The following is a 15,257-nucleotide window of genomic DNA, read 5'->3' as shown; positions in this document are numbered from 1 at the left end:
ACCATGACGGTGAGGGCGTGGGATATTGTGGTAGGTGCAACCAGGTGGTGTGGTCTCAGTGAGGGGAAAGGTGTCACCTGGGGTGATCCAGGTTTCTGTTAGTGCCATGATGTCAATGTTCTCATTGAGGATGAATTCATTGATGGCCAGGGTCTTGGTGGAGATGGAGCGGACATTTTGAAATCCAATGCGGAGTGGACAGTTAGCAGAGGGAGAGGGATGTGTGGGATGGGAGGGGCTAGTGGAATGGTTGGGAGGGAGGGTGGGGATGCAGATGAGGGAGGAAAGGTTAGCCCCCGGGGTCAGGGTCCGGGGTGGCTTGCGGGGGTAGTGGGGAATGTGGCAGTCGGTGTGGCTGCTGCTGGACAGCCAGCGCTGAGTGCTGCGATGAGCCTGGCAGAGGATTCCGAGGCTGGAGCAGACGGAGGCGGTGGTGGGTTGGTCAAGCGGAGAGAGAGCAGGACAGAGCGGGAGAGTTGCAGGGAGGGGGACATTTTGAGGGAGGGCCAGCTCGGGTCAGGGGCGGCAGCCAAGATATGCATGCTGGGACAGGAGGCGGCGGGTTTAGCAGGACATTGTCAGCCTGCAGGAGGCTGGGGGTGGCTAGAGGTGGCGCAGAGAGGGGGGGGGTGCTCATTGTGGTTAGCAATGTGCAGCCTGCAGGGGAAGGACAAGGCAGACACAGACAGAGGATGGGAGGGAGACACTGGTATAGGCTGTCCTGTCCTGTACTATACTGCACTGTAGCTGCTACCAGGGATTCAAACCTGGGGTGGGCGGAAGTGATGTCACGCGGAATGGCGAGAAAAACTGGAGGTCCGAAATGGCGGCTCCCCCCGACCGGCGATGGCTGCCGTTCGATCCATGTGACAACCGCCCCACCTCAGGGTCCATGAAATGCCCGGCCCAGCTAGCAATTACTGGCCCCTGCCTCTGGCTAACTCCGGTCCCGATCCCCGAGAGACTAGCCCTGTGACACCCTGCCACTGCCTGACTTAACCTTCTTTGAGTCCCACTCGGTTTACCTGGGTCTTCGAGGCCTTGCCGCTCGCTGGCCCTACCATCCTGCTCACTCCTTCCGCTTAGCGAGCTCCGGCCTGCTTCACGTCCCGCGCCTTGGTCACCCCACCATTGACGGGCGGGCCTTCCGCCACTCTGCCCCCATCCTCTGGAACTCCAGCCCGCAGTCCCTCCGCCTCGCCCCCTCCCTTGCCTCCTTCAAGACTCATCTCTTCGATCGTGCTTTTGATCTCCCTGCTTCACCCCCTGCCCGCCACCCTCCCCGACCCCCGATACCCAGTTCAGGTCCGAAACTCTGTCTGTACAAATGTAATTTTGTTGTTGTTGTTACATCCCTTGAACACAAAAGCTCCTCTTTGTGTAGTTCAACAACCTTGGTCAACAAAAGAGGCAGCATCAAACTAAAAGAAAAGGCTGACATTAATGCAAGTAAAAGTGGAAATCCAAGAGAATTGGGGACTTATAAGAGGTCCAAAAAGGAAAACTTCAAGTGATATCAACGGCAAAAGTAAAAGTTTTCATAAATATATTATGAGAAAGAGAGTGATAAAGAGGAATCTGTCCCATTAAAGGCAGATGTAGGTGAGACTATAACGGACAATAAATTAATGAATTGAGGAATATTTTGAATACTTTGCTTCCATTTTCACAGTAGAGGAAGACAACAAAATACTAACGGTACAAGGGAACCTAAAACTAAGCCAAAAGGAAGAACTAAAATGATTTAATATAAATTAAAAAAATGATAATGGAGAAATAATTGGACTAAAGATTGAAAAATCTCCAGGACCTGATAGATTCCACCCCAGGGTATTAAAAGAAGTAGGGAAGGAAATTGCAGATGTGTTTAGTTATAATTTACCAAAGCTCTATATTTGGAAATTGTGCACTTGGATTGGAGAATTGCAAATGTCACTCCGTTATTTAAGAAGGGAAGGAGGGAGAAACCAGGTAACTACAGGCCTGTCAGCTTAACCTCAGTTGTGGGGAAGTTACTGGAATCTCATCAGGGATAGAATGACTGAGCACTTGGACAGGTATGAGCCAATAATAGAGGGTCAGCATGGATTTGTGAAGCGTAGGTCATATCTGACAACTCTAATTGAATGTTTGAAGAGGCCACTAACATGGTGGATAAGAGAGTGTCTATGGATGTCGTCTACATGGACTTCCAGAAGGCATTTAATAAGGCTCCACATGAGGTTATTAGCAAAATAAAAGTACATGAAATCAGAAGTAACTTTACAAAGTGGCTTGGTCATTGTTTCGAAGGCAGGAAACAGAGAGTAGGGATAAAAGGAACGTTCTCTGATGTGACAGCTTGTGTTCCCCAGGTGTCTACTGGGGCCTCAGCTTTCCACCATATATATAAAGGATTTGGGTGAAGGAATAGAGAGTTTCACATCAACAACAACAACAAAATTACATTTATAGAGCGCCTTTCACGCCGGGAGGACGTCCCAAAGCGCTGAACAGTCAGATGTCGGGGCCCGAGCATTGGGGAGGGGTTTGGGGTGTAGGGGTGAGGGAAGGCAGAGAGGTGGGAGAGAGACCAAAGTCACGGTTGAAGAGAAAGGTCTTGAGACCGATCTTGAAGGAGGCAAGGGATTTTTTTTTTTGCAAATCAAAATTTGCAGATGACACAAAGTTAGGAGGCACAGTTAGTTGTGTAGATGGGAGCAGGACGTTAGAAGGGGACTTAGACAGATTAAGTGAGTGGGCAAAACTGTGGCAGATGGAGTTCAATGTGGGGAAGTGTGAAGTCATTCAAATGCTCTCCTACTGACACACTCTCCACTTGCCCCACTTCATTCCCCAGAACTAGATCCAGTATTGTTTCCTTCATCTTTGGTCTGGAAAAATACAGCTCCGGAAAGGTATCCTGTACACATTTCAGGAATTCTTCCCCCTCCTTGCCCTTTACACTATTTTTTTCCCTAGTCTATGTTTGGATAATTTATGTCCCCCACTGGCATATCTGTATTGTTACTATTCTAATGGATGCTAATCATTGACCTATGCAGTGATACACTGCAGTGATGCAGTGAGACATTGTGGTAATTGCTAAAGAGTTTGCATAGTTGAGATACCAACTAATAACAGTCAGAACAGGAGGAGACCATCTAACTCACTGAGTCTGCTCCACCATTCATTATGTTCACCAGTTCATTAGATCACTCCAGATCTTTTGATGCATTTCCCTGGAACCAAAGAGCCAACTCACAGGTTTTAGAGCAGTGATTTCCCTCAAAGACACATAATGCGCCTAGTTACACCAATACAATGGTCGCTGGCAGCAGAGTAGAGCTGAGCTTAAATGTATCATCTTTGCCCACTTCTAAATCTTTAGCAAAACAGTAAAACTGAAGGCTAAAGCATGGAAATATCCTCAGCTTTGAACTGAAGACACTGCAACACATTTTGGTCCCTCCTGTGAGCCCATTGTGACGACAGCTCTGAAAAGTATTGCATACCCACAGGGCAAGCTTTCAGTTCGAGCCCCTCTGTGATATAATACTAATAATAATCCTTGCATTTGATATAGAGCATCATCGTGTCTTCGAAACATCTCAAAGCGCTTCACAGAATACACTGTAAAGTGAATTGACTGCATATAACAACAAAATTACATTTTTAAAGCACGTTTCACGTTGGGAGGATGTCCCAAGGAACTGAAAAGATAGGGATCAGGACCCGAGCATGGGGTGGCAGGGTAGGGATGAGGGATGGCAGAGGGTGTAGGAGGGCGACTGAAGGCACGGTCAGAAAGGAGGTCTTGAGTCATCCTTGAAGGACGCAAGAGAGGGAGCAAGGCGAACGGATTGTGGGATGGAGTTCCAAAGAGTTCTGGCAGAGAGGCTGAAAGCCCGGCTGCCAATGGTTGGGCGGGAGACAGATCAGGGCCTGCTGAGAGGAGGGAGTAGACAGGTTGATAGGGGGTCAGCAGGTCAGAGATATAGGAGAGGCCAAGGCTATAGAGGGCCTTGAAAGTGAGGACGAGGATTTTGAATTCTATTCTCTGAGGAATGGGGAACCAGTGGGGATTGGGGAGCCAGTGGACCCGGGCATGAGTGCAGTTGATAGGGTCAGAGTTCTGCTTGATCTGAAGCTTGTGTAGGAAAGAGTTGGGGAGGACGACAAGGAGGGAGTTTCTGTAGTCGAGCCTTGAGGTGACGAATGCATGTATGAGGGTTTCGGCGTTCTTAGGGGTGAGGCAGTGACGGAGTCAGGCAATATTGCAGTGGTGGGGGAAGCCAGAGCAGGTGATGGCATGGATATGGGGATGAAAGGATATTCGAGGGGTGAACAAGACGCCAAGGTTCCTGACTGGCTTGGTGAGGTGAATTGTGCAACCGTGGTGCTGACGCTGCCAGTGCTGAGGTGCTGGCGCAAGCCAATCAGGAGGGCCTCAATCTTGCTGTAGAAAGTTGGTTCTCATGCAGGATTTGATGTCAGAGATAAGACCTGAACCATTCAAGGACAGAACTTTGAGGGTTGAGGTAAGAAGAGAGGTGGTGGAGGAGAATGGAGTGGTCGATGGTATCGAAGGCAGCAGAGAGGTCGAGGAGGAAGAGGGAACCCTGATCACAGATGGACAAAATGTCATTTGTCACCTTGACCAGAGCATTTCCATGCCTGTGAGCAGTACGGAAACCCGATTGGAAGGGCTCATGAAGGGAGTGGTAGGAGAGGAATGAGCGAAGTTGGCAAGCAATGACTCTTTCAAGGACCTTTGAAAGAAAAGGGAGTTTGGAGATGGGCCGGTAGCTAGAAGTTAATAGTTAGTATATTTTGTGGGTAAAATGCGTCAGACAATTGTGTGCAGCAGTGTCCCATAAATAGTCATGAAGTGAGTGACCCTAAAATTATTTATCTTTTGAAGGGATTATTACCCCTAGAGAAGTGAACTGCCAATCGACTAACAACTGAGTTCCTACTTACTGCTAGGTTAGCTGAGGTATGTGGAGTAAGGAAACTTGTCCACTATTTTGTCCTGCCCAGGACTCCAACACCGGTCCTCTCGCTCCACCAAACTACAGGACTCTTCAGTTATTGCCAAACCTTGTAGATTATAAAGATTTATAATCTGAGAATCTTTCACTTGATTGATGGTTAAGAAATCTGTTCAGTGTATTGCTTTTTGAAAGTAGATGTGACGACCACACTTCACCAGATATCACTGTAAAAGTCTCAGAGTAAAATCAACAGTTTTATCAATATGGATACAGTTCCACGAGGAACTGCATCGCAATACAATACAAAATTACATTTGTATAGTACCTTTCACTTCAGGAGGATATCCCAAGACACTGGATATTCAAGAATTTGGACCTGGAGGGGTAGGGAAGGGCAAGGCCGTGGGGGTCCTTGAAAGCGAGGATGAGGATTTTTAACTCTGTCCTCTGGGAGATGGGGAGCCAGGCGAGGGTGGGGATGATGGGTCACAGAGCCTGGTGGGGGAGAGAACATGGGCTGCAGAGTTCTGGATGATCTGCAGCTTGTGGAGGGAAGAGTTGGGAAGCCTGACAAGCAAGGAGTTGGCATAGTCAAGCCTGGATGTGATGAATGCTTGGATGAGGGTTTCGGCAGGCTGAGGGGTGAGGCAGTGGTGGAGATGAGCACTGTTGTGGAGATGGGGGAAGGCAGAGCGGGGCACGGCATGGATGTGGGATAGAAAGGACAGTTGAGGGTTGAACAAGACCCCAAGGTCTGGACTGGCTCAGTGAGGGGGAGTGAGCCCCATGGATGGTTATGCTGTCAGCGCCTGAGGTGAGGAGGTGCTGACAGGAGCCAATCAGGAGGCTCGGTCTTGTTGACATTCAACTGAAGAAAGTTCGCTCTCATCCAGGACTTGATGTCTGACAGACATTCTGGCAGGACAGCAGTGGGTCCTGGAGTCAAGGGTGGAGGCAGAGAGGTACAATTTTGCCCACAAATATACAGTCAATTCACTTAACAGTATATTCTGTGAAGCTTTGAGACGTCTAGAAGACGTGAAAAGCGCTATATCAAATGCAAGGATTATTAAGGACAGCAGTGGGTCCTGGAGTCAAGGGTGGAGGCAGAGAGGTGGAGTTGGGTGTCATCCACATACATATGGAAGTTGACCCCATGTCTGCGGATGATGTCACCAAGAGGGAGCATGTAGATATTGAAGAGGAGGGTATCAAGGACAGAGCCCTGAGGAACATCGCACGAGATAGTATGGTGGCTAGAAGAGAAGCCGTTTGAGGAGATGAAGTGCAGGCGGTGTGAGAGGTACGATCTGAACCAACCACGGACAGTGCCGTGGAGGTTGAGGTGAGAGGAGAGGCGGTGGATGAGGATAAAGTGGGCGACAGTGTTGAAGGCAGCAGAGAGGTCAAGGAGGCAGAGGGAGCCCTGGTCGCAGATTGACAGAATGTCATTTGTCACTTTGACCAGGGCTGTTTTTGTGCTGGAACGGAAACCCGATTGGAAGGGTTCGAGGAGGAAGTGGCAGGAGAGAGAAGGAAAAGCAACAACTCATTCCAGGATCTTGGAGAGGAAAGGGAGGTTTGAAATGGGGCGGTAGTTTGGGAATAGAGAAGGGTTGAGGGAGGGTTTTTTAAGGATAGGAGTGATGACAGTGTTTTTTAATGGAGTGAGAACAGTTCCAAAGGACAGGGAGAGCTTTATGATGTCAGTGAGTAGAGGGGTAAGGAGGTGGAGCTGGGAGGTAAGGAGAGGGGTCGAAGGAGCAGGTGGTGGGTTTCATACGGGTTATGGTGGTGATGAGAGAGGAGGGGGAAATAGGTTCAAAGGTGTGGAGGGAGGGGTGGGTAGGGGCTGAGAAGGGAGGAGGTGATGGGGAGGGGGGTAGCAGATGCAGTGGCAGAGGCAGCTGAGCAGATTCCCTCAACTTTGGATCTGAGGAAATCCAGCATTGCCTCACAGTTGGCATTTGAGGTTAGGATAGACGAGGCATGAGAGGGTGGGCGGAGGAGCCAATTCATGATGGAGAAGAGGAGCCTGGGGTTGTCCTTAGCCTCCAAGATTGTCTTGGGGTAGAACGATGATTTAGCGGAGGCGAGGGCGGAGCGGTAGGATTTGATATGGGCCAGTCAGATCTGCCGGTGAACAGTTTGGTTTGACTTAAGTCAGGTGCGCTTAGCGGAACGTGCCTGGGCTTTAAGGGAGCGGAGGTGGCTGGTGCACCAAGGTGATTTGTGTGAGTAGGAACTGGTTCAGGAAGAGAGGGGAGCGAGGGAATCGAGAGTGGAGGAGAGGGAGCTGTGGAGAAGAGTGATCGAGGAGGATAGGTCATTGGAAGTTGACCCCATGTCTCCAGATGATGTCACCAAGAGGGAGCATATAGATATTGGAGTGGACCAAGGACAAAGCCCTGAGGAATGCCGCACGAGATGATGCGGGGGCTAGAGGAGAAGCCGTTGATGGAAATGAAGTTGAGACAATGTGAGAGCTAGGATCTGAACTAATCAAGGACAGAACCATGAAAGTTGAGGTGAGATGAGAGGCGACGGAGGAGGATAGTCAATAGTATCTAAGGCAGCAGAGAGGACAAGGAGGACGAGAAGGTAGGGGGGGCCCTGGTCACAGATGGACTAAATGTATGAAAATCTGTGAAACACAACTAGATGACAGAAGAGATGTCAATCCAATTTCTTTGAACTTGATTCAAATTGTTGACATGAATCATCACTAGATTTAGTTTATTTAACTCTATACGATATTATTAACTTTCTGTGTTTTCAGACTGAATATAATGAAGCTCACAGACATTCTAGAATCTTTATAAAGCAGTATGTGCAATACAGGAGAGTAGGAAAAATAACAATCCCGAGAACAGATATTTGTATTGTGTTCTGGAGTCCTGTAGCTCAGTGGTTAGAGCACTCACTTTGCAAGCGATAGATCTGAATTCAATTCCAGGCAGAGGGCGAAACCTTGGGCAAGTTTCCTTACTCCACACAGAACCTCCAAAACCAAAAACAATAATAAATTGGTCATTTTCAATCTACGACTGTTTGTGGGACATTGCTGTGCGCAATTGGCTGCCGCGTTTGCCCACAAATATACAGTCAATTCACTTTACAGTGTGTTCTGTGAAGCGCTTTGGGACGTCCTCCCGACGTGAAAGGTGCTATATCAAATGCAAGGATGATTATTATTCTTTGTTTTTTTCTTCTTAGTCTTCATTTCTTTTCTTCTTTAAGTTTCTTCTTCTTTTCTTTAGTCCTGTTCTAAAAAGCAGCAGCTACACAAGCTATGTTTATACCTGATTTGTTCACTTAGCCTTTCCTTCAACTCTAGCTACAAGATTATATGGTTTATCTCACAGATATTACTTTCTTGCTTTTTCTCTTCACGCAACAAAAACAGGACCATCTCATTTGAACATTTATTTTCCCGCATAGATATACCAGATAGAGTAAGGATATTAGATAAGGAAAAAACATGAGCTATTCATTTCAAGCAAGGTTATAAAAGTCACACAGGTACAATCAGAAGCAAACTTCACTTAAACATATATAATAACAGTACAAATGTTCAAAAATTTTCCATTAAAGACAAAATACAAAGTTATACAACAGACTAGTTGTATTATAACAGTAATTATATAATAGTCAACCTAACAGAATTTCATCAATCTTCACTATTAAAGTGGTTACAAATATATGGTTCATGCTGGCAAAACCCATACTGCATCATTTTTAAGTCAAAGGCAACTCACCCATCATACTTCAAAATCTAGATCCTAGAGGTGGAGTTACAGTGGATATCTACCATATTAACACTAAACATAGTGACCTTTTTGTTAAGTTTTCCAATGTGATTTGTAATATTAGGACAGAATGTTCAGGAAATGAAAACCTACAAATAATCTGAAGTCTAATTTATGTAGTAATTTGCTCCAGCCCCGTGGATGTTTACTGTTGGTTACAGCTGTTTTCTTCTTATCCTCTCATTCTGTATTTTTCTTTTTTTCTGCTTTGGGACAGATTAGCCCTTTTCTTGGCTTTCCCTCCTTGTTATTGGTGACATTTTGCTTTCATCTGCTGTGACACATTTAATCCCTTTGACAAACCAAACTACATAACTTCATGATTGTTCTACAGCGTCACACAGAAGGTAAGCCTTGGACTATAAGGTACCAGCAAATTTGGGGGAATAATATGGACTGGAATGTGGCTGCGAAGTACCTAAATACTGTGTGCAACCTATATAATAAAATTAACTTCATTTCTAATCAATTATGTTTTGAAAAGTTCTTCAAGACATTTATTTGATGTGAAAGGTGTTGTTAATAACTTTTAAGTTATCATTATTATGAATTCCCCTTAATTAATAGTCATGACTGCAGCGCTGGGGGTGCACTGATGCTGGAGGAGTTGTCATTTGAGGAGGTTTTAAACCAAGGTCCTGTCTGCCTTTTCTGGTGGATGTTAAAGATCCCCTGGGGTATCTGAAAAGAGAAGGGAATTTCTCCAGGTGTCCTGACTAACAGCTGGAGCAGTAAAATCCTGTGAAGCGCTTTGAGACATCTCAACGATGTGATAAGGCACTTTATCAAATGCAAGGTCCTATATCAAATGTAACAATTATTCTTAATAATACTTACATTTGGTATAATGCTTTCATGTCAAGAGGATGTCCCAAAGTGCTTCACAGGATCCACTGTAAAGTGTTTTGTGGGTGAATGTTAGTATTAATAGCAGCTTTTACGAGAGAAGTAGATAATTATTTGGAGCGGACAAGTTTGCAGGGCTATGGTGAGAGCATGGGGGAGAGCGCGGAGGAATGGGATTGATTTGGAAGCTCTTTTCAAAGAGCTGGCACAGACATGATGAGGCGATGGCCTCATTCTGTGCTGTATGATTCTATGATTATGGCTTCAGGTGTACAATCATATACTCACCCTCAGGTTTATTTTAGAATGCTTCTCTAATTCTATAATTCTATCTTTCTTTTTGAAAGTTGTTATTGAATCTGTTTCCACCATCCTTTAAGGCAGTGCNAAAAAAAATGTCTCCTCATCTCCCCTCTGGTTCTTTTTCAAATCATCTTAAAGCTATGTAGTTTATTATATATATTAATAAATTTCCTGAGTGGGCATTTAAATTGCAAATGCATTTTAATGTAGAAAAGTGAGGTGGTACATTTTGGTAGAAGGAATAAGGAAGTCACTTACATCCTGGAAAATAAAAACCTAAATGGGATCAAGGAGCAACAACAACAAAATGACATTTATAGAGTGCCTTTCATGTCGGGAGGATGTTCCAAAGCGCTGAACAGTCAGCTGTTGGGGCCCGAGAATGGGGGAGGGGTGGTGTAGGGGTGAGGGAAGGCAGAGAGGTGGGAGGGAGACTAAAGACACGGTCGGAGAGAAGGGTCTTGAGACCGGCCTTGAAGGATGCGAGGGAGGAAGCGAGGCAAAGGGACCATGGGATGGAGTTCCAGAGTGTAGGGGCAGAGAGGCTGAAAGCCCGGACACCGGTGGTAGGGCAGGTCGGGCGGCAGACATGGAGTAGGCCGGAACCTGATGAACGGAGGGAGCGGGCAGGTTGGTAGGGGGTCAGCAGGTCAGAGAGGTAGAAGGGGGCATGCCAGGACTAATGAGGTCCTGATCGACTGCCTGTCTGACATCAAGTCCTGGACGAGGGCCAACTTTCTCCAACTCGACGTCAGCAACCAAGGCCCTCCTGATTGGCTCGCGCCAGCGCCTCCGCACCTCAGGCCCTGGCAGCATGGATGGCCTTAAAGGTGAGGACGAGGATCTTGAACTCGATCCTTTGGGGGATGGGGAGCCAGTGAAGTCGGGCGAGGGTGGAAGTGATGGGATCACGGAGCCTGGTGCGTGAGAGTACACGAGCTGCAGAGTTTTGGATGATCTGCAGATTGTGAACGTAAGAGTTGGGAAGACCGATGAGTAGGGAGTTCCTGTAATCGAGCCTTGAGGTGACGAATGCGTGGGTGGGGGTTTGGGCAGCCTGAGGGGTGTGGCAGTGGCGGAGTTTGGCAATGTTGCGGAGGTGGTGGTAGGCAGTGCCGGTCATGGTGCGGATGTGGGGGAGAAAGGACAGTTCAGGGTCAAACGAGAACCCCAGGTTCCTGACTGGCTTTGTGAGGTTGAGTGTGCAGCCATGGAGGCTAATGCTGCCAGCGCCTGAGGTGCGGAGACGCTGGCACGAGCCAATCAGGAGGGCCTCGGTCTTGCTGACGTTGAATTGGAGAAAGTTGGCCCTCGTCCAGGACTTCATGTCGGCCAGGCAGTCGGTCAGGACCTCAGTAGTCCTGGAGTTCAGGGTGGAGGCAGAGGTAGAGTTGGGTGTCATCCGCATACATGTGGAAATTTACCCCATGTCTGCGGATGACGTCACCATGTAGAGGGTGAAAAGGAGGGGACTGAGACCTGAGGAACACCGCACGAGACAGTGCGGGGGCTGGAAGAGAAGCCGTTTTCCGCGACGAAGTGGAGGAGGTGTGAAAGGTAGGGCCTGAACCAGTCAAGGACAGAACCTTGAAGGTTGAGGTGGGAGGAGAGGCGGTGGAGGAGGATTGAGTGGTCCACGGTGTCAAAGGGGGCAGAGAGGACGAGAAGGCAGAGGAAGCCCTGGTCACACATGGCCAGGATGTCGTTTGTGACTTGACCGTGGGCAGCACTGAAACCCGATTGGAGCGGTTCATGGAGGGAGTGAGAGGAGAGGAAAGAGCGAAGCTGGAAGGCAATGGCTCTCTCAAGGACCTTGGATAGGAAGGGGGGATTTGAGATGGGCCGGGAGCTGGATAGCTGTGATGGGTCGAGGGAAGGTTTCTTCCAGGTGTGGTGATAGTGGCTGTTTTGAGGGAGAAGGAACAGTGCCCAATGACATGGAGAGGTTAATGATGTTGGCGTGTATTGGGGCAAGAAGGTGGAGCTGGGATTTAAGGAGAGGGGTGGGGATTGGGTCGAGGGAGCAGGTGGTGGACTTCATGGAGGTTACCGTGTTGAAGACAGAGGAGGGGGTGACAGGTTCAAAGGTGTGAAAGGAGGGATGGGTAATTGTTGGATGGGTAATTGTGTGGGGTGAGGGTAAGGAGGGGTTGGAAGTTGGGAGGGCAGTGGCAAAGGGACCTAGCAGTAAACATACACAATTCACTAAAAGTAGCAACGCAGGTTAATAAGGCCATAAAAAAAGCAAACCAGGCATTGGGGTTCATTGCTAGAGGGATAGAAATGAAAAACAGGGAAGTTATGGTAAACCTCTATAGAACCTTGATCAGACCACACTTAGAATACTGTGTGCAGTTCTGGTCCCCACATTATAGAAGGGATGTAGAGGCACTGGAGAGGATGCAAAGGAGATTCACGAGGATGATGCCAGAACTGAGAGGTTATACCTATCAGGAAAGGCTGAACATACTTGGACTCTTTTCTCTTGAAAAGAGGAGGGTAAGGGGTTTCCTGATAGAGGTCTTTAAAATGATGAAAGGTTTTGATAGAGTAGACATAGGGAAGATGTTTCCACTTGTGGGGGAGACCAAAACCAGGGGCCATCAATATGAAAGTCACAAATAGATCAAATAGGGAAGTTAGAAGACATTTCTTCACACTGAGAGTATTGGGAATATGGAACATGCTACCACAATGAGCTTTTTAGGCAAATAACTTAGATGTATTTAAGGGGAGGCTGGAGAGGCACATGAGGGAGAAAGAAATAGAAGGTTATGTTTAAGGCTTAGTTGAGGAAGGGCAGGAGGAAGCTCATGTGGAGCATAAACACCGGCATAAACCAGTTGGGTCGTATGGCCTGTTTCTGTGCTGTATATTCTCATGTATTCTAATGTATGTGCCCTGGTTACTGAACCACCAGCCAGTGGAAACAGTTTCTCCCAATCTTCTCTATGAAAACCCCTCATAATTTTGAACATCTCTATCAAATCTCCCTTAGCCTTAACTGCTCTAAGGAGAAAAATCCCAGCTTCTCTAGTCTCTCCGTGTAACTGAAGTCCCTTATCCCTGGTAGCATTCTGGTAAATCTTCTTTGCATCTTCTATAAGGCCTTGACATCCTTCCTAAAGTGTAGTGCCCAGAATTGGACACTATTAGCTGAGGCCAAACCAGTCATTTACAAAGGTTTAACAGAACTTTCTCGCTTTTGTACTCTGTGCCTCTATTTTTAAGACAAGAATTCCATATGCTTTTTTATCAGCTCCATCAACCTGTCCTGCCACCTTCAAAGACCTGTGTATGTGAACTCCCAGGTCTATCTGCTCCTGCACCCCCTTTAAAACTCTACCATTTATTGTATATTACCTCTCATTCTTTCTCCAAAAATACATCACCTCACACTTCTTGCTTACTGCGTTCCCAAGTTTTGTGGCACTTGATCTAACAATGCATTTCCCTTCCCTGTAGGTTTCCTTTGTGGCTCACATTGCAGGTGGCCTGGCTGGAATGACTATTGGCTACGTGATTTTCAGCAACTATGATAAGAACATCATAAAGGATCCAAGATTTTGGGCCTGTATTTTAGCTTATGTTGCCTGCGTTGCCTTTGCTGTCATATTTAACATCTTCCTGTCTCCTGCTCCCTAATTTAAGGAAAGATGTATGTTTTCATAATAGTTTTTAAATATAACGATTTAATTCTGATTAATTATTGACTAAATGATGAATGTGAAGTGCATCACAAGAAAGACAAAATGGAAACAATGACCTTTCACAACCTGCAGTTTATAGATTGTTTGCGAAATCATGGAATAATAAAACAAGGATGATTTGATGGATTTGGTTGGGGATTTTCAATGCAGAATTGGTTAAGAAAGTCTGAAAATAAACTTTAATACAACTACCAGTGGGATGAAATTATAGTATTTCAAATAACCCTCCATGTGTACATAGTGTCAGACTTAACATGACAAAGGAATATCAATGTCAGTGTGTGTTTTTGGAAGTTGTATGGTTCCTGAAAAGTTTCTAATGTGCAGAAAGGATTGGATTATCCAATCCAATTAACCAATTAATGTGATAATCTGCGGGGGCTATGAATTGAATGTTTGTATTTCATTTAACACATCTGGATCATATTGCTATGAACGTAAATTCATGTTCATAGCAGTGTATAAAGCACACCAAATATTGATTATTGGAATTTTCTGTTCCAATAATCAGTGCTGTAATTAACCCTGGGCAAAGAGCCTTTACTTTGGATTTCACCTAAGAAATCAATCACTTTGCAATTGTTTTCCATGATTTTTTACTTAAATCCATTGCCTCTGAATCATAGTTCTAGACCGTGAACTACTGCATAACATTGACCACAATGTCACCTCAGAGGTGATTGATTGGGTTTCAGTTGAAAATTCCAATATTTCTTAAGTAAGAGAAATTGACATGGAAAAGATTTAGTCATTTTTAAAGACTGAGTTTGAAGATTGAAATTATGAGACTGTTGTTACACAGAATTATAGAAAATTCGTAAATTTATAATCTTGGAAGAAAGTTTCAGCAGATTCTAAAAAAAACAGCTTCCCAGTTAAGACTGAATTTAAGAATTTTATATAATTTTGCCCGACCATGTGTTTCACAGCTAAGAAGCAGTGGAATTTCAACGTCTGAGGAGTTTTCATTCATTCTTGGTCGAAACGGCTAAGGTGCAGTTTGAACAAATCAGTGGCTACCAAGAAAAACAGTTCATTTATTGCTTACACTGCCAACAGTGGGTCCACTTTTCAAAATGTGTTTACGTGGCTTTCCACTTCCTGATGAAATGGCCTGTGGTTATTGGCCTTGTTTGACCAGCTGTTTGATCGGCTGCAAATGTGAATGTCATCTGACTCACATCTTTTCTAATTAACTCTGGCTAAAAAAATATAGATTTTTGGTACATTGACACTTTCCACAGCTTTGAAGACATTTAACAAACAATAAGAACACATGGTTCATTTGTGCAGAAACAAACAATTAAGTTATTGATAATATTATATTGTATCGCTAACTCTTCCCACATTTTGTGACACAATCTGGATTCTATTGCTTGTGTTATCAAGGAACAACAATCGCTGGTCTGCTTTTCCATTTGGTAAATATGTAAATCCATTTAGATTTTTTTAAAAACTGGTTTTGTTTAGATATTGATTATCACCTGTGGAGATTAACACTTAGATTTAACACTTAGATTTATTCCAATTATATTTTCTCATCAAAAGGTGCTTATTTTGTTAACCTAAACATTTAAAACCCATCTTTTACATTTACATTGGAGTCCTGTAGC

At 45.6% G+C, this 15,257-nt stretch overlaps 1 protein-coding gene across 4 annotated transcripts in view; it reads left to right on the top strand.

Moving 5' to 3' along the window:
- rhbdl2 (rhomboid, veinlet-like 2 (Drosophila)) overlaps nt 1-13,838 on the top strand; it is a 54,311-nt gene extending 40,473 nt beyond the window's left edge. For 3 of the 4 annotated variants that reach the window (XM_042338770.1, XM_042338767.1, XM_042338768.1), the window contains one exon: nt 13,400-13,838. In XM_042338770.1, the coding sequence (XP_042194704.1) occupies nt 13,400-13,579 (180 nt within the window). In that variant the 3' untranslated portion in view covers nt 13,580-13,838. Of the gene's footprint in view, nt 1-9,002; nt 9,133-13,399 lie in introns of those variants that run through there. The other variant, XM_042338769.1, reaches the window with a different exon arrangement.
- Nucleotides 13,839-15,257: the final 1,419 nt, after the last annotated feature.

This window comes from Callorhinchus milii, unplaced genomic scaffold (assembly GCF_018977255.1).
Source record: "Callorhinchus milii isolate IMCB2004 unplaced genomic scaffold, IMCB_Cmil_1.0 Scaffold10, whole genome shotgun sequence".
NCBI lineage: Eukaryota > Metazoa > Chordata > Chondrichthyes > Chimaeriformes > Callorhinchidae > Callorhinchus > Callorhinchus milii.
This window is presented reverse-complemented; position numbering and strand designations above follow the sequence as displayed.